The sequence below is a fragment of the Cebidichthys violaceus genome, unplaced genomic scaffold (assembly GCF_023349555.1).
Source record: "Cebidichthys violaceus isolate CVI_PGR_0920_01 unplaced genomic scaffold, fCebVio1.0.p SCAF_9, whole genome shotgun sequence".
NCBI lineage: Eukaryota > Metazoa > Chordata > Actinopteri > Perciformes > Stichaeidae > Cebidichthys > Cebidichthys violaceus.
Genome location: NW_027176975.1, coordinates 3,497,750 through 3,515,831, shown reverse-complemented (window position 1 = coordinate 3,515,831; position 18,082 = coordinate 3,497,750). Strand labels below are relative to the sequence as shown.

The window sequence follows — 18,082 nt, the reverse complement described above, 5'->3', positions numbered from 1 at the left end:
CACTTTTTCAGGGTCTCCCTCAGATTCTTAGACCTTCCCTCGGTGGACACGGTCTTCTGCAGTTTGTCCATGAGGGTTTTAGCCTGGACAGGATCCCGGATACGCATTTAAAATCATCATCATCATCATCATCATCATCATCATCATGAACAACCAAGGACACATCAAGGCTGTTGCATTAATCCAAGAACCACTTACTCTTCAAAATCAGATTTGAACAGGCAGACTGTCTGATGACTGTATTAAAATGGTTTGATCGATTTAGTGTTCATCACAATTGAGCGAAGAGTAGATACTAAACATTCCAGGCAAATGCTTTTCTTTGTTGTCTTTCCCTGAACTCTCTAATGGCATTGATTCTGTATACATTTGAAGACATTACCAAAGAACTGTACTCTAATCCTCTATGCTGAGGTAAACTTTACATACGCTGGTTTTTGAGTTTTACAGAGAGAGGACTAATGGAGAACTACTCCACCTGTTTGCTGACTTTAGCCCAGGTCTTCTTCAGACGGTAGATGGCGCTGCGATTGAGCGCAGACGTGATCTCCAGCACGCCGTTGTAGTTGTTGAGACAGCGGCAGATGTCGGCCACGGCGACCCACTTTTCTATGGAGTTGGCCCTCGAGCCCACATCGGTGTGGGTCATGATCTGCGATGCCACCAGGTTACTCATCTTCACAAGGAAAAGAAAAGAAGGATATTTAAGATGAGCTCAGACGAGATGATGGAAAGAACTGTGTTGATCCCACACTGGCAGCTTACTGGAAGTGCTGAATATATAACAGTTGAGGATAGAAAATCTATGCTGCGTAAGGTTGTACTAGATACAAATATATGTTTATGTATATAGATTTAATTGCAAAGGATACACAAATGACAAAATCCTGAAAGAGCTCACATCATTGAAGTGTTGAGTAGTTTTCATGATGTATGGCGTCCTCTCCGTCTTATCGACCTTCATCCAGCCCAGCCCCAGGAACTCTCTTAGGAGAGTTGGGACAGAGACGTGTGATAAGTCCAAATGAGATCGTAAAGGCGAAAACACAGCAGTAATCTCATAAAATATAAATTATAAGCTAAGGCCTGTGACTTAAGGATATTATCGCGTTCCCAGCAGGGGTTGATAGCATTACTCATACTAATTAAACAGCACCAGTAAAGACAGATGTCTTTGAACGCAACACATTGGTTGTTGGACGCATTACCGTCGAGTCAAATATCAAGTTTTAAGAAACTACAAAGCACATTTCTATCTGGTATTAACTAGTTAAAAGCGAGCTAACTGTGTTTCCTTATTTTTTGGGGGGATTTCACAAACCGAAGCGTTGGATACTTTTTCTTAGGCCACTGATTTTTGAGAGAGGGCCACATTAGATGGGGATACCATGAGGCGACTCCCCTGCGTTCGGTGCTTTATGATACGTAATGGCAAAAGAATGAAATGACTAAATGATGCAAGCAGTTAACCACATAGCGACGTAGATCACGGTGCGAGAGCGCAATGAGAGGACTGACTCGTAAGGAATGCTCCTGAAGACGATGTGATCCAGAAGGGTGACCTGCTCGGCCAGCTCCATCGCCGACAGAGACTCGAAACACTCCGCCTTCGGACAGTCCGCCTGAACACACGGACACACGCCGGCAGAGAGAGAGAGAGAGAGAGTCATAAACGAGCACATTTTCACACCGCAGCACGGGTAACAAGGAGATATTAATATCTAATAAAGAGACTGGCTGAATGATGATTATGTTTTACGACAGTTGACAGTTCCCCGGAGACCGTCACAGTCAGGAGAGGTTGTATTTACCCCTCCTGCCTGGAGGAGAGAACAGGCTTTTCACTGTGAGTGAGTCCCAGTTATTATTAAGCCTAAATAGTAAACCAGGGTTACTCATGACTGCTGGTTATGTTTCATCTCTGGGAACTGGTAAAGTATTTGGAGGGAGGTTGCGTATTAATGCTTAAATAGCAAGGGGCGCCGGCTTCATAGAGGTAATCCCAGAACCACCATTCAAATTAAAAGCTGCATCAATCAGCCAGTCTGCAATAACAACAGGCTGCAGTAGAAACCTCTTTCCTCTGCAGTTTACTGCTGCTCCATTGATCTAACAGAGCAATATCATGTCAAAATCCCAACAATATGTTTGCAATGACGACAATTTAAATAAGTGATGGGAGGATTTTATGTGCTGCAGCTTTTCTCACCATCTGTAAGATGTCCTCTATCCTCAGCTGGGCGTCCTCCTGCTCGTCTTGAGAGAGGGCACTGGGAGACAGAGTGAAATAGAAGAGACTAAAGCTGAATAACATAGAAACACAACGCAAAGAACAGAAACGAATCGAATAAAACACAACGTAATACAAAAACAACAGACTGACACGTGATATAATATGACAGAACAGAACAGAACAGAGCAGAAAAAAAGAGAACAGAAATAAATAAAATAGAACAGAACAGAAAAAAACAGAACAGAAAGAAATAAAATAGAACAGAACAGAAAAAAACAGAACAGAAAGAAATAAAATAGAACAGAACAGAAAAAAACAGAACAGAAAGAAATAAAATAGAACAGAACAGAAGCTTTCAAGTGTTATATTCAAGTGTTTCACACACGTGCTGCATGTTAGTGTGTGTGTGTGTGTGTGTGTGTGTGTGTGTGTGTGTGTGTGTGTGTGTGTGTGTGTGTGCAACACCTTAGTATGTTGGCAGTAGCTTTGCTCTCCTGAGGGAGCAGGTCTGGATCTCTGAGCACCTCCCCCAGGAGACAGATCACCGACATCTTCAGCTCCCCGTTCATCTCAAAGTCCTGAACACAAACACAAATCAACCTCTGTGGTTGAAAGTACTAGTACTAGTACTATTCTGTAGATACCTTAGGTATCTTTTTTTACTGATGTTAATTGGGAATATTTAATTGATGGTAATGATGTAGATTTTATGGTTTTAAACCACCTCTTTGTCAAACGTTGTGCACTTTGCCTGTACTTCTTTTCCCCTGGACAGTGAAGTGGATGTGTTACGTTACGCTGTCAGAGTTCTCTTGTCCGACGGTCGTGTTCCATTCGGGATGATCAAGTGAGAGTTTATGGATAAAATAATCAGATGGGAATGTCTGTGTTGAGCTAATCCAGAAAATCGAATACCTGATGTTACCAAGGTACCACATTGATGGGAAACAAATCGTTTAAAAATCCAATACTAGTGTAAATGATTTGCAACATGGCGGCCTGTGACACTATTAAAAGGACAGCTACCACAAGAGTATGAACAGCGGCAAAATATCTGGCGGTCAATACATTTATTTAGTCTCAATGTATACGTATATATATATATATATATATATATATATATATATATATATATATATATATATATAACAGCGGTCCGTTCATTTAACAGTAACCAAATTAATTTTTTAGAAGTAATGAATGCAAAAATCACGGTATGGATTTATTTTTTCATATAACGGTGTATTTCCGTTATCAGAACAATTTTTAATGCATTTAACAGTGACAAAATGTATTTTTTACAAGAAATACATGCACAAATTATTGTTTCAGCTGATATATATATTTACGGTGTTTCACTGTCAGATAAACTGAATATAACCTATTTACAATTTACGGTCTCTTACTGTTGTGATTTTAAAAGTCAGTGAATTTTACAGTTTTTCACTGTAAAATTCTCTGACTTTTTTTTATAGTGTATATATATATATGTATCGTCATATGACTTTCTCTAGTCTCAACACACTAGTCTGTCCATTCCTCCTTCTGAACCCCCTCATTCCTTCCATCCTTTCCTCCTTTTCCCTTTTCACTCCCACCCCAATTCCACTCTTGTTCAAAGGTCAGTTTTAACAAGCTCTTTGGTCTTTCCCCCCCCCCCCTAGAGAGAAATATGAGTGGGTGTGTGGCGTTTGTGCTTTGTTTCGTCGTTAATAAGCCAACCAAAGCTGGCCTATCATCACGGCATTTTGTGTTATTGAAGAAAAATCCATGAAACCGATCAATAGACCTTCAAGCTGTGAGTCAAGCAATTACCGCGGTATTCACTTCATTAGAGGCAACGCTGGCCGCTTCGGCAGAGGAGGAGGTGGACTGAGGCCGGTTGTCCAACTGATACGGCAACAATGTGCAGCGTGTTTGTGTGAGCACACGGCTGTTTATGTGCTCAAGTGAAAGCAGCGGAGCAGAGAGACAGAGAACGCATCAGACGCCTGCTTTAATGAGACCACAGGCTTGATCACCCCAGCAAGACAGGGGACCACACACACACACACACACACACACACACACACAGAGAGAGACACTGGTGGGTGCAGACAGACCTGTGAGTGTTTGGATACCCAGTGCCGCAGCACGTTGAGAACTCGGTTAGTTGCAGCTCTTCGGATGATGAACTCTTTATCACAAGTTCTTTCAGAGTTAGTAAACACTGGAGGGGAAAATTTTAAAAAAATTGGAAGAAAAAGGAAATATGTTATTATTGTGTGATGATATAACAGTTTCAATGGTGATCTGGGCTTAACTGTATTTACCGACAAAAGAAAAATATGTCTGGTCCAGAAGTATTGGAAAGTATTAAAAGTTAAAATAATGCAATCCAAAAATGCTTCATTAAAAGTATTGCACAATTTTACGGTAGTAGAAGTAGAGAAGTATTTGCGGTAAATCTGTGTATTCTGAACATTTTTGAGTTGGAATATGTCAAGCCATCATCAAACAGTGTTTTAAAGGGGCAATTAACCCAAATTGAAGTCCGGATAATTCAATATGGACAGATCTTTTTTTTTTGTAAATAGCAGTAAATCAAACCATATTTCTGATATTTCTAATAATGCACGGTAGGTTATTGTAACACAATATATATTATGAGCTGGTCATATGCATAGACTGCAAAATGCTAGTATTCCTAATAACTACTGCTAACAGATTAAGTAACAAAGTAAACTCACTATATTTCCTTTTGAGGCCTGTATAAATATTGGTTTAAGTCATTGATATCAGATACAGATATTTCAAACCATTGCAAACTAAAACAAGAACCAAAAGCTCACACTTTTGGTGACGTATTATCTTTTAAGTGCCATTGAAAACATTATTATTTAATAGTATGTTTGAACCTGTGTGTGTGTGTGTGTGTGTGTGTGTGTGTGTGTGTGTATGTGTGTGTGTGTGTATGTGTGTACCTGGCGGTGAACCATGTCCTGCTGCTGCTGTGGCGATTGCAAAGGCTGAAGCAGGAGAGACTGGGCAGCGGGAGTTCTCCCCTGACTGAACTGCAGACACACGAATACATCATTATCGTCAACGGCGACAATTTCTGCCGCTGTCATCATCAAAAGGAGTCGACGCAAGGGAATAAAAAAAAAAAAAGTACTTTCATTCATACAATCAAAATGAAATAGGAAATAAAATGTGTTAGCATTAATGTGATGGCTGTGGCTATAACCAGTAATTTGCATGACGAGTAGTTCACTATGGACGTCTTCATTGTTCCTAAAGAAACTTCCAATATTGAGCATCGTCGTCGTAGTTACAGGCACATTGAACACCATGTTTTTTTCACTCCTCGTCATTTTTCCAACAGCCATCAAGGAATTCTCACTGTGACCATATCAGCCATCACCTTTAATATCACCAGTGAAATGAGCGTCATTATGGCTCAGTCAAACAGGAGCTTTTATGCCATAGTCTGGCTATACAGTATGAGCTTTCTATTATACTGCTGTAATAAAGCTGCAGGGTCGGGGATCTTTACCTGGCTCTGCAGGGGGGGGGGGGGGGGGGGGGGGGGCTGTCAGTATAGGCCAATAAAAACCCCACACACACACACACACACACATAATGGTACCTCCAGGCTGCCTGTAGCGGAGGTGTCGAGGTGTGGAAGGTGAGCGACACGGAGACATGTCTCCTGCTTCGCTGCTCTGAGGAGACTCTGGGATGATTTTCTCCAGAGACACCGACTCCAGCAGAGCTAGAGAGGAGGACAGAAATGGGACAAGAATAATGATGATGCTGATGATGATGGTGATGATGATGGTGATGGTGGTGGTGGTGGTGGCGATGATGTTTACGGTCATGGTGGTGGCCACGACTGCAGCCGCTCTTCTGGAGAGGAGAACATTATTGCACTTAAGTTCACAGCCGTGCAGCGGTCGCTCAGTATAACCAGAGGATATCATGAAGAAGACAGTTATCATGAATAGTTATCGTGCACATGTAGCAAAATCTCTCATTGGTGAACAATTGGGTTCAGAGCTTGTGACTGCAGAAGCCTTTGGCAAACAGCAAATGCCAAGGAAAAGGGAGTGTGCAGAGAAGGTGAGAGTGGCTTGATGCTACAACCACTAATGGCTCTTTGTCTCCATGTGAGCGGTTAGCAGCTACCACATCTGCACACACTCTTACACACACATAAAATTGTGTGTGTGTGTGTGTGTGTGTGTGCTAATGAGGGTGTAACTGCAGCTTGTCATCGCCGTGCTGCTTCAGAGGCCCTGACACCGTCTCTCTCTCCAAGTCTGAATGGCCTGTTTAACGGCACAATTAGAAGATCTGAGCTTGTGCGGTGGGGAAGTCAGCTACAGCCGACTCGAGCACACAAACGTAAAAGGAGATAATGATGTTTCAGCAGGCGCCTGTTCCGCTGTTACACTTCAAACTGTGCCACTTGAGGAGTGACCTCCAGCCCTTCCGCGAGCATCTCAGTATGCAAATGAGGCTCGACTGCGAACTGTACGTCGACATTCAATCAAGAGACGACACATAGCTCGATAAGCTGAGCACAGTGAAGCACAGAACACCCGCAACATGTTGAACTAAATCTCTGTTGCTTCCATAATGACCGTATGATTAAAAAAGAACAAAAATCTTCTTTTAATATAATTTCTAGATGCAGGTCATCACTAAAACCACCACAAATGTGCTCTTTACTTCACTGCCCTTTCTAGCTGAAGTCAAACACATCCAGACCCGATGTTCGGTACAGTGTACATGTTTGCGCTGTATTCGTGTGGAAGCCATAGCTTACCTCTGCGGATGCTCCGTCTCAGTTTGCCAGAGAAAGGGTCCATCTTAGGCCCGTCCTCCCCCTCTGCGGTCGAGCACGGACTTTGGTCTGGGGAGGAGGGAACGGGAGGAACTGGGTCCTGTGGTGACTTTGAGTTGTTGGGTGGGGGGGAGGTGGAAGAGGGAGGAGGGGGAGGGGAGGAGGTTTGGGGCGTGTGGGCAGATGTGGGGCTACTGGCAGCAGACTGGGAAGTGGTGTGGATGACGCCGGAGTTTGACAGAGGACTGGTGAGGTCGAGCCCTCCGACCCTGGCGGTGATGGGGGAGTGGAGGGAAAGCTTTCGGGTTCGGACGGGGGAGGAGGTGCGGGACGGGATGGACAGAGGAGGAGGAGAGGAGAACTTGCGGCAGAGACGAGGAGATTTGTCGTTCGTGTGCTCGCCGGCTCTGTTGTTCTGGTTGGTGGCAAAGAACAGCTCCAAGGATCTGAACGGAGGGGGGAAAAAGTAATTTGTTATCAAAATCAGAGGATTTTTTTTAAAAGGATGAAAAGAAAAATGAGTAATTGAAGCAGTGGAAAAAGAACAGTTTGTTTGTCAGTGTGCCTTGGAGTGTTAAAGTTTCAATAGCAAAGTCATTCTGTCAGATAGTTTCAGAGGTGTATTCAGAATTCATAAAGAAATAGAAAACTCAAGGAATTCAATGTTACATTTTAGCTAATGTAGTTATCCAGACTGACTTATAATGAGTGGGCACATTCAGAAAACATTACAACAGTGACACAATATGTATTGTGTCCTGTCTGTACTCCAGCAGAATGGGTTCGACATAAAGATATGTCTACGAGGATACCGTTCTTTAAGCTTTAATTAACTCAAGGGTGTTTACATCCACATCAGGTGACCGGCGTAGGGATTGTATTACTCCGTATGCACGGTCCCCACAGTTTTTGATGAAAAGGGTCAAAGTCAATATAAACGTGAATCTGCTCTGATCGTTACTTTTAACGATTTAAAGGACGAACGTGGAGGAAAATTTAGCAGCAGCAAAGCTCAATATTTCCTTCGGTAGGTAGGGACCAAAAGGGAGCTAAAAAGAGAGTGAATATCTGGACTTACATTTGTCAACTGAACATATGCGACTGCAAATGAATGCTTAAGTTGCTCCATGTCATATCAACTTTATGAGATTGCCTGCAATCTGTTCTTCAGCAAGTTAAACATATGCTCAGTTTGATTAAAGTCAAGGGACTGAACTTTGCCGTTTAGGTCTTGCTAAAACTGTGGAACGATGCATAAACAGGGTTCAAAGTAACTAAAACTGATCAGCAAGTGTGTATGTGAACCCCCTCAAAAACCTTTAAAGCTGAAAGATACTGAATAGGATTTTAAGTAGCTGATTATGTGCCTTAAACAGGAACATAATAGTCAACCAAAAAAAAATATATCCGCTTCATAGATTAGAATTTTTTTAAAAAGCATCAGTCTTTTATTACCGATTACATTTGCAACATTTAAACGCCTTATTTACCAGGCAATGGAAGTGCAACAGCTTTAATCAACAGGCATTTCATGATGACATTAACACAGAGCTGCATCAAGGGAAGAGCAATCATGCATAGATAAACACATCCATCATTTATTCACACACAAGTCAGTTATTCAGCAGGAAATAAGAGGAAACAAATATGCATCCCAGATCAAAAGAGGAGGAGGAGGAGGAGGGGTGGGGAGGAATGAGAGGCAGATGGAGGAAGGAAAGATGCATGAAAAGCAGAGAGGAGGAAAAGCTGAAAGGACTTTGAAGCAAGCGGTGGAAGATGCTTGAGAGACGGATGTGAAGCAGACTCAAGAGGAATGAAGACAGAGAGAGGAAAACAGCCTTGAGGACGAGATGCTCCGGTGATAGAGAACATGCTACAGAAAACATTTCCCTTCTCACATTCCTGTCCACGTATCATCAACCTAAAATGTCTCAAACCGAGACTACAGCTCCTGGGAGTTGTTCCAGTCACATAAAAGCGATAGATAGCAGGTAGATTCAAAAGTAAAGGGGGAACGTCATGCATCAGTGAAGTGTCAGACCAAGACCAGAGGAGAGGAGGACCAGGCGGGTGAAGTTGGAAAGAGACAGTAAAGAGGAGGACAGACAGAGTCAGTTACTTGGACTGATCCACGGCTATCCTCTTGATCTTCAGACTGTAGTCGGGACAGATGGATGAGATAGACAGACGGTCAAATGAGTGGTACCGCGCCCTGCAGTTAGAGGGGACACGAAGAGACAGGGGGGGATGGATGACACAGAAACATGATTAAATGGATGATGGCGATGGTTGGATTAAGACGTGAAAAAACGCAAAAGCAGGAGATGTGACAAAGATAGAAGATGGTGGGAGGGAAGGTGATGGATGGAAAGGTGTGTTTGAGGAGGGGAGGCAGCGTGTGAGCGAGAGAGAGCGCCGGCATATGTTCAATCTCTCAGACTCATGACCGCATGGGAGACAAAAATCCAGCGTGAAACGGATGCAGAGAGCTGTGTTAAAGTCCGTGTTTATTATGTCTTCATGTGTGTGTCCACAACAGAGTCTCTAACAGGAAGGGACACAAATGAAACAAACTGATCAACAAAAAATAGGAAAACCAAGGAGCATAAAAAGGCTTCATTCTAATCACTTGTAAACTTTGGAAGTTGACGTGTTCCAATCGTTGTCAACAAATGCTCATTAAAAGAAAGGCAAAATGAATAAAGCAAGATAACCTGGAAGATGAAGTACTTGTAAAAGAGCCATGAAATATAAATACACAAGACCAAGGCATAACAGGGCTTTGAGCTTAATGCTCACATCAGTATGCTGACAGTATGCATGTTTAAGGCTATCATGTTTAGCATCTTAGTTTAGCACGTAAGCATGCTAACATTTGATAGCATACGCCTTTAAACGCAAAGTACAGCAGATGGAAATGTTATTAGTTTTTTTAGATATTTGTTTTTATGAAGAAAAGTACTGTCCAAATCAAAAATGTTGACCTGATGTGTGTGTGTGTGTGTGTGTGTGTGTGTATGTGTGTGTGTGTGTGTGTGTGTGTGACACAATAAAACCTTCTTATTGTACTGCCTCTTTGATGAATGAAGGAGAGAATAAAGTGGAAGGTTCGACTAGAGGGAAACTTGGGTTGCTTGTGTGCCGACATTAAATGACATAAGGGGGAGAAAATTAAGCAGACAGGTGACTTGCCCCCCCCCCCCCCCCCCCCCCCCCCCCCCCCCCCCCCCCCACACACACACACACACACCCCCTCTACCCTTCCTGCACACCTCTGGTCTCAGACCTCCCCTGTTCTCTTCCTGTGAAGGCAGCCACAACCCACGGTGAGGTAGGCTTTATATACAAACCTGCCCTAGGGCTGGGGAAAAATACAGAGCTTTACCAGTTCAAACGGTAAGTTCAGTAAAGTCGAGCAGGGAATATAAACACACAAGTCTGATGCAGCCAGAGACCTAACAAGGGAGAGAGAGAGAGAGAGAGAGAGAGAGAGAGAGAGAGAGAGAGAGAAACTCCTCATTTGACACACAGCACATTCCTATGGCTGTGCCAAAAACTTTGTTTGTTTGTTGCATCTGTTCTGCTGGTCTTCACACACAGGCTGGTATGTAATTCAGCCAGTATGTATTCAACCTCGTGAATAGAGAGTCCAAAGCACAGACCCACACCTGACTAAAACATTCTCATAACATGGAGCGCAAAACACCCATCCTTGCATGTTTCACACACTATTCTCTGTTTGTCAATGCATGTTTGCGTGTTTGCAACGTATGACCTGATAGGTATGGAGGAGAAGGGCTTCTTGTAGATGTCGGCCAGTTTGCCCATGACGACCGTTGCCGTGGTGAACATCCTGTATGTGTGCAGGAAGGTGTTGAGGAAGTCTATGGAGAGGAAGCGCAGGTCGGTCAGCCTCTCGAGCAGCCGCTCCACGCTGGCGTAGCGGATCTGGGGGACCTTGCAGGAGTTGAGCGTCTTGCTGAAGCAAATGTCAACATCATCTTTATGGAGACGCATATCGGATCTGATGGACACACACGTACACACACACACATGCACGCACGCACGCGCGCACACACACACACACACACACACACACACACACACACAGCATGGGTGACTGCTGGGCTGCTAACCAAGGAAAAGGTTATGAACGTAACTGAGAAAAAACAGCCAAGTGACGAAGAGAAATGCAAAAAAAGAAAATCCACATATTCCAAAGAAGGAAGCTAAAAATAAGAGTGGATACCAAAGAACACTTTTGAGCAGAAATTAATATTTAAAAAAAAACAAAATAATACATAGCATAAAGTCTAACACTTTACAGTACATCAACACAACTAGGTATGCCGCAACATATATTTTACAACACTGGCATTAGGAGATGGTAGCTCCTCTTCTCACACACACACACACACACACACACACACACACACACACACACATACTTACTTGATCATATTAGGCACAGTGACTTTAGAGTTCTCCTCAAACACACTGGTCATCAAGCCATTACAGCGGATATTGTCTATACACTACAGAGACAGAGAGGAAAGGACGATAAGTACCGAGAGCGTAAAGTGGAGAATGACAGTATGAGATGGAAAAGTGAGAATATTTGCAAATGATGTTCACGTTTGTTTTCGACCTACAGAATTTAAAGCAGACGACGGGTGGAGTCTGTAACGTAAATGTTGAGAAATATGTTCTTTTATAAGTCTGGTTAACAAGAAAAGAAGCCATTTAAAATAGTCTTAAATGAGAAGTAATCCGGTCGGACATGCTTGCACGGTGCTGCTGCATGGTGTTTGTGAAGAACTGAGGCAGTGAGCTGAACTCGGCCCCCGGGGAACTGCACCTGTGTCTGTGTTTACTTATCACTAAGCCATCTCAATGCCCGGCGGACACTCGCTTTCGCTATTTGGAGGTTCTTGTTATTCTGCGTTTGCATGGGTGTGTGTTGGCGTATTACCTGGCTAATGTCACTGGTCCATGCCGCCTTCTCCTGCCGCGAGGGCGCCAGCAACACCACAGTGAATGGAGGCAAGTCCGAAGGCTCGACCACCAGCTTAAAGTCCAGCTGGCCAAATACCTGACCGCCAGCTTTAGCTGTGTGATAGAAGAAGGTTTTTAATATAATAATGATGATAATAGATAATGAAAATTGCTTGTGCTTATACACACACACACACACACACACACACACACACACACACACACACACACGGAGGGTTAATTCAGTGAACCTGCTATCTCCGATACGTGCCCCTGAGGCTTAAGTGTAAAGATGTGTGTGTGTGTGTGTGTGTGTGTGTGTGTGTGTGTTGAAGTGTGCACATGCATGTGGTTGTCTCGGCACTTCACCCTTATTTGCAAAATGAGTGCTCAGAAGAAGAACGGATGAAGATCAGCAATGTCAAAAGGTCAAAACCTGACATTTGAAGGGGTGAGCATGTGATATTTAAAAAGGAAGTAATTTCTGGACACTTATCATCTGACATCTAATTAACCTCCGTGAGTGGGTGAAGGGCCTAAATGAGCCAATAAGAGCGGCCCGTGCGTCGACCAGCGTAGACACGGCGCTTCATAGACGTTGTTAAACTTACACTCTTCGTCGCTGGCGTCCGGTTCCTCTATGAGTGTGCAGTCAATCAGGGACAAAACGCCGCCTTGCTGCAAGAGTTTGAGAGCAAATTTGAACGACGGTTAACCGCGATCAACTCAAAAGTGAATTTCCACTCTGAAATCTGCTTCTCACCTTGAGAAGGTGCAGTTTCCCTCCAGAGCTGCGCGTGCAGACGAGGAAGTGTTTGGTGAAGAGGAAGCACTGCCGCTCCCCTTCCTTCTTCAGAGAGAGAGCGCCCAGACGGACCTTACTCAGCTTCCCTCGCTCCACCGACGGCAGCTGGATCAGAGAGCCTGAGGAGCAGGAGGAGGTGGGGGGGGGTGGGGGGGCACAGGATTACGTTACATTTCATTAAGCTGACACTAAGCTGAGGGGGCCGTGTTTGGTCGGCATCTGCCGTGGCACAAACATTTCTGAACTCCCCGTCTCTGCAGACATGTACTTCATGTGTGCACCTGAGAGACGTAGAGGAGATCATTAAAACAGGCAGAATTAGTGGCATGGACCGGATCTCTGCTTGGAGCAGTAACATGGGACCGAGAGAAGACGTGCACTGTCACAACTGGTGTCAGCGCGCTAGATAGCGAGATGCGCTAGCTCATTAGCTTATGCACACTGTAGCAAGTAAGCGCACTTCCTGGCACACTGGTACAGACATGGTTCAGTGCATTTCAAGAAGAGAACATCTAAAGTATAAAGGCTTTGCAGGTTTTTGGACCAGTGCCTTTAATGGACTGGCTCGCCAACCACATGTTGCATGAAATAATTGCTTAGCAATACAGTAGAACTACATTTGAGATCAAGAATGACTTTTTTTTTGTTGGATTAGGCAAGGCTGGTGGTTCTGGCACCGTGACTCCTCGCTAAGGCTTTAGCATACACGAGTGTTCAACAGGCAATCCCTTTATCTCCCCAGTAAGAAAATGAGAACTTCAGGTGGCTTTAAATCTACATTCATTTGACAGTTTTTTTTTTTTTTTGCACAAAGCAATTTACAATAGCAAACCGTGCTCTGAAAGTGAAGACAGTGCTGTATGTGCTTAGAGGTGTTTCATTTAGTGAAGGGCTATTGGTTTAATCTGACAGTTTCATCTAGGAAATTTGCAAGAAATGTACATGAAATGTCATTAGATGATTCATTAGGAAGATAGTCTTACTTTAAATGATGCTAATAGTTACTAAACCTTAGAATAATGACTTTGAGGTGTTAGAATGGAGAACCACAGCCACTTTGTAGAATCACATTTCCACTGGGCAAGCTGACATGGAGACAAATCTCTCCCAGGAGAAAGTATTACAGCAGCTAATGTCATGACTCAGTTGACTGAGCTCTGGGTTCTGTGCCCTCGGATCACAGGCTGAGAAGCGGGAGGGTCTCACTGTCAGGAAAACCCCTCCGGAGCTCTGCCGACCGGTGAGCGACACACAACCGTAGACTTACCCTGCCTGACGAAGGTCTGGCTGGTGTCCAGCAGGATGTCACAGCCCTCCACTATCATCCTCTCTATGGCCAGGTTCTTCCGGATGTTCTCCGTGTCGCTCACCTCGTCGTGCATCACTCTGACGAGGTGACACACACACACACACACACACACACACACACACACACACACACACACACACACACACACACACACACACACACACACACACGCCAGTTAGTTCAGTGTTCAATATCAAAATGTATCGTTGTGACGGCTGTTCCAGACACGTACCTGGACAATTCCTCTAGTTTGGACTTGGCGAACTCGAGACTCTTTCGCTCCACGTGCTCGTGAGGCGTGTGTGCCAATAACTCGTGCAAGGTGATGATGTAGCGGGGAATCTTGTAGGAGAGACCAGCAATGTGGGGAGGGGGGGGGAAGGTTATTGAAAACGAATGATTGAGATACGTTTGTGAACGCTCTTGTGAGCCGGAACCTCGCGATCTACCTGGAACATCGGGTACGTGAGGAAGGTCTCGAGCATCCTTCCCTCGCAGGCGGCGTTAGACTCGTACTGTTTCAGGAGCTTGTCGAAGTCTCTGTTCTGCTTGCAGTTGGCCAAAACCTGCAGGCTGTACTGATGGTTACGCACAAACTCCTGATAGATGTTCAGCATGGGGAGCAGGATGTCAAACAGGTCGGCTAGAAACAAAGAAACGCACGCATGCTTTACAGTACACTAAGCAAGTCACGTGACGGAATGCAGTCCTCAATTATTTGCCAACATTATGTTGCAACCAATACTGGCACATTGTTATTTAAAGCCTTTTGCCAGATCTGTGATGAAGAAAGTATCAATAGGGGTGTTTTATCTCTTCCATAAACACCCCGATTCCATCCTCATATTCTCGTTCCCGATATATATTCATATATATATATATATGAATTTGATGTGCATGTACAACATATCGCTGATGGAGATCTACAAACAGCCCCAGCCTGAAGTGAAGCCTGGCGTCAGATAAGAGTGTTTAATCAGTCTAACCTTTTTCTTTCTGGATTTATCACAAGTAATTTGCTGTCGCGTCTTTCAGCCGTCTGTCGCCTAGGTGACGCTTATCTGTCGAGGGGGGGGGGGGGGGGCTTCTGTGTTTTAGGAGGTCAATTTGTGGGAGGCCTTCTGGTAAGGGGCGGCCATTGTCTGTGAGGACAAGGAGTGTGCTCGTTGCAGACTGAGATAGGGAAATGAGCGCGTAAGTAGGACGTCGAGACTGACGTTTGAACGACACACGCTGGACCACTGGAGAGGCCGACCTTGACGTTGCAGAGCGGGTGCATGGCGGGTGTGTATTTGTGTGTGAGGCTAAGTAACAGCTTACCCAGCACCAGCGTTGGCCAGTTGGCTATCCTCGCCTTCAAGCCTTGATGGAAAATCTCATGCAGGAACATGATGGTCTCACTGAAGACACGGCGTGAAAACGCAGCGTAAAAACACAAAGACGAAAAAGAGATTTTAATATTTGTTACTTTTTCTGAAAAAGCTCAGTATCTCTCTCTCTCTCTCTCTCTCTCCAGCATGATTAACGCACCTATTGAGGAAGATGCTGCTGACGTCGTCGTGGTTGATGGGGGGCTTCTTGGAGCTGGCCGCCATCCGCAGAGGTCTGAGGAAACAGTTGACCAGGATGTAGAGCTGGTGGACGTACCTGCGATCACACGCACGATGTGTCGGAAATTCAATTGTGTCTTCAAAAAACACACGCAGTACATGAGCGAACACGTTTAATGAAGACATTGTTAATATTTCATTTGTAAAATGTTGTCTTACAGTTCAATGGATGTTCTTATTTGTTCCAGCTGAGAGTAATGAATAATGAACGCCTCTCCCTGTTTGCCCCTTACTGTACAGACACATTACGCCGCTACGTGTCGACGTACTCTGTTTCTGCCTCCACCATGTTGAAGACGATCTGGTTCCTCTTCCTCATGCTCTCGGCGTGAGGAGAGCAGATGTAGTCCTGAACGATGATCTTCCACTTCCTCCGACAGAGCCAGCCTCGCATGAAGCTCTGCACCTGAAGACGTACGAACGAGGGAGCTTTAGACACGATCGAGCACATGGAGAAAAGAGGAAAAACACACACAAAACAAAAAAACGGTACCTTTTTGATCTTTTTGATATCCGGGTCTTCATTTTCATGGTTGACATGGTAAGGCCGCATTCGCTCCTTAGTTTTGTTCAGAGCTATGATCTGTCAGGAGAAAAAGCATTACGTGGGAGACTAAATAGCTGGACGAAAGACACATTAAACAACAGTAAAATATCGTAAAATAGAAACAACGAGCATCTGAGGTATGGTAGGAAGTGATACGATTTAATTCACGAGGATATTATATTCCAAAAGGGACTAAGGAGTGATTTGGTTGAATGTTGTCCGTGTGATAGTCGTGCAGTGTGTGCACGGTGAACTGTTGACATGTTTGCACCAGATAGACATCAGACTTCCTCATCTTTGACAATTCGGTGCCTTCATTCAGAGCGAGAGAATGACAGAGGAGGGGGAGGGCTGCTATCCGCTGGTGACAGTAAGCAAATGAGGACTTTGATGTGCCTGATTACCTGAAGTGCATTGTGGGGCGCAGCAGGTGTACTGACGTCAATCCTAGCTCTGCAGATGAATACATTTCTAGCTCGAAACAATCTATGGAAACTCTTTTAAAAGAGCAATTCTAATCTAATAGTTCTTTTATCAATGAAATACTCTCTTCAGGCCGCAGAGTAAGATCCGCCTTTAGACGTTTGACATTTACTTGCTGCGGGTGAAAACAAAAGCCAGACAAACGCGTGACGCATCGCAAAGGAAGATGCCAAACTCAAAAATGTTATTAAGCTGTGGAAAAGAAAAAAGGAAAAAAAAAAAAAAAATCTCATTTCACATAGTAAACCTAATAATAAATAGCAGCACTTCTCTTTAAATAACAGTGATGACTAACTTCAAACACAGCTGGTAAAAGGGGTTTTCTTGGCAACGCTGTCTTCAGTGGAGAAATGAACTCTGTGTCTTCTACTATATTACTTTCACCTCTTTGTTTCTGCTCTCAGGCGGCTTGATGACATGAGTTTATCACCAAAGCCGTCTCCAAGCCACACACACACACACACACACACACACACACACACACACACACACACACACACACACACACACACACACACTTCCATCCTCGTGTTCTCGTCCACCAAGCGCTCCTCGTGCAAATGGCAGCGGAGAGGAGCCGGCCTGCCAACTGTTGACAGCTACAGTGGCTAGTTGGTTTAATTATTCATAAACAACAGAGCAACACACACATAAACAAACAAACAAGAGTGCGTTTTAATGAGACGGATCACCAACTGCGTACTGGCTCTCAAAGTGTAACCCTTTTTTTTTTTTTTTTTTTTTTCATGAGCAGCCCAATTACACAGGCAGATGTTTCCTAATACAAAACGTTACTTCGTTAGCATTTTCATTATCAACATGGCGCTCCGTATCCTGCCAATGAGGCATAATCACAGTGTGTAGCGAGGAGAAGCTTCCACACTTGTTGCTCTGAGGGAGAATTACAACTAAAAGCAGAGTAGCAGGCTAATCCATTAAACGTAGTGTTAGTTCTTCCCGGGGACAGAAATAGTCGCTACAAGCAAGATATTTATACGAGCCATTTTGCACCTGTGCATTAAGAATATCTTTGCATTGCCCTTTGGCACATCTATGTGGCACATAAGAGAACGCTTCTTATCTGAGACACTTAATGATCTGAGAAATCACAGGAAATTAGCAATTCAATTTTAAAAGACCATGATAAAGCTTTGTTTTACTTTAACATTCCCGATAAAGTACTAAACTAATTTGGTTCAGTTGATACACCTTCAACTAATCGATGCCATGTCATTTATAGTATTAGAGAGAGAGAGTCTGTTTGTTCAT

At 44.0% G+C, this 18,082-nt stretch overlaps 1 protein-coding gene across 4 annotated transcripts in view; it reads right to left on the bottom strand.

The window, feature by feature from the left end:
• The window catches only part of LOC137866945 (ras-specific guanine nucleotide-releasing factor 2), a 39,048-nt gene that overhangs the window by 3,278 nt on the left and 17,688 nt on the right, over positions 1-18,082 (bottom strand). Inside the window, exons 4-26 of one of the 4 annotated variants that reach the window (XM_068703253.1) lie at positions 16,277-16,366; positions 16,053-16,189; positions 15,704-15,820; positions 15,494-15,573; positions 14,623-14,816; positions 14,406-14,515; positions 14,132-14,250; positions 12,823-12,983; positions 12,671-12,737; positions 12,037-12,173; positions 11,517-11,599; positions 10,840-11,088; positions 9,184-9,276; positions 7,044-7,507; positions 5,862-5,987; positions 5,197-5,286; positions 4,336-4,442; positions 2,699-2,811; positions 2,210-2,270; positions 1,519-1,622; positions 902-986; positions 479-676; positions 4-83 (exon numbers count right to left, since the gene is read on the bottom strand). In XM_068703253.1, the coding sequence (XP_068559354.1) occupies positions 4-83; positions 479-676; positions 902-986; positions 1,519-1,622; positions 2,210-2,270; positions 2,699-2,811; positions 4,336-4,442; positions 5,197-5,286; positions 5,862-5,987; positions 7,044-7,507; positions 9,184-9,276; positions 10,840-11,088; positions 11,517-11,599; positions 12,037-12,173; positions 12,671-12,737; positions 12,823-12,983; positions 14,132-14,250; positions 14,406-14,515; positions 14,623-14,816; positions 15,494-15,573; positions 15,704-15,820; positions 16,053-16,189; positions 16,277-16,366 (3,065 nt within the window). Of the gene's footprint in view, positions 1-3; positions 84-478; positions 677-901; positions 987-1,518; positions 1,623-2,209; positions 2,298-2,698; positions 2,812-4,335; positions 4,443-5,196; positions 5,287-5,861; positions 5,988-7,043; positions 7,508-9,183; positions 9,277-10,839; positions 11,089-11,516; positions 11,600-12,036; positions 12,174-12,670; positions 12,738-12,822; positions 12,984-14,131; positions 14,251-14,405; positions 14,516-14,622; positions 14,817-15,493; positions 15,574-15,703; positions 15,821-16,052; positions 16,190-16,276; positions 16,367-18,082 lie in introns of all 4 variants that reach the window. The other 3 variants (XM_068703252.1, XM_068703250.1, XM_068703251.1) reach the window with 3 other exon arrangements.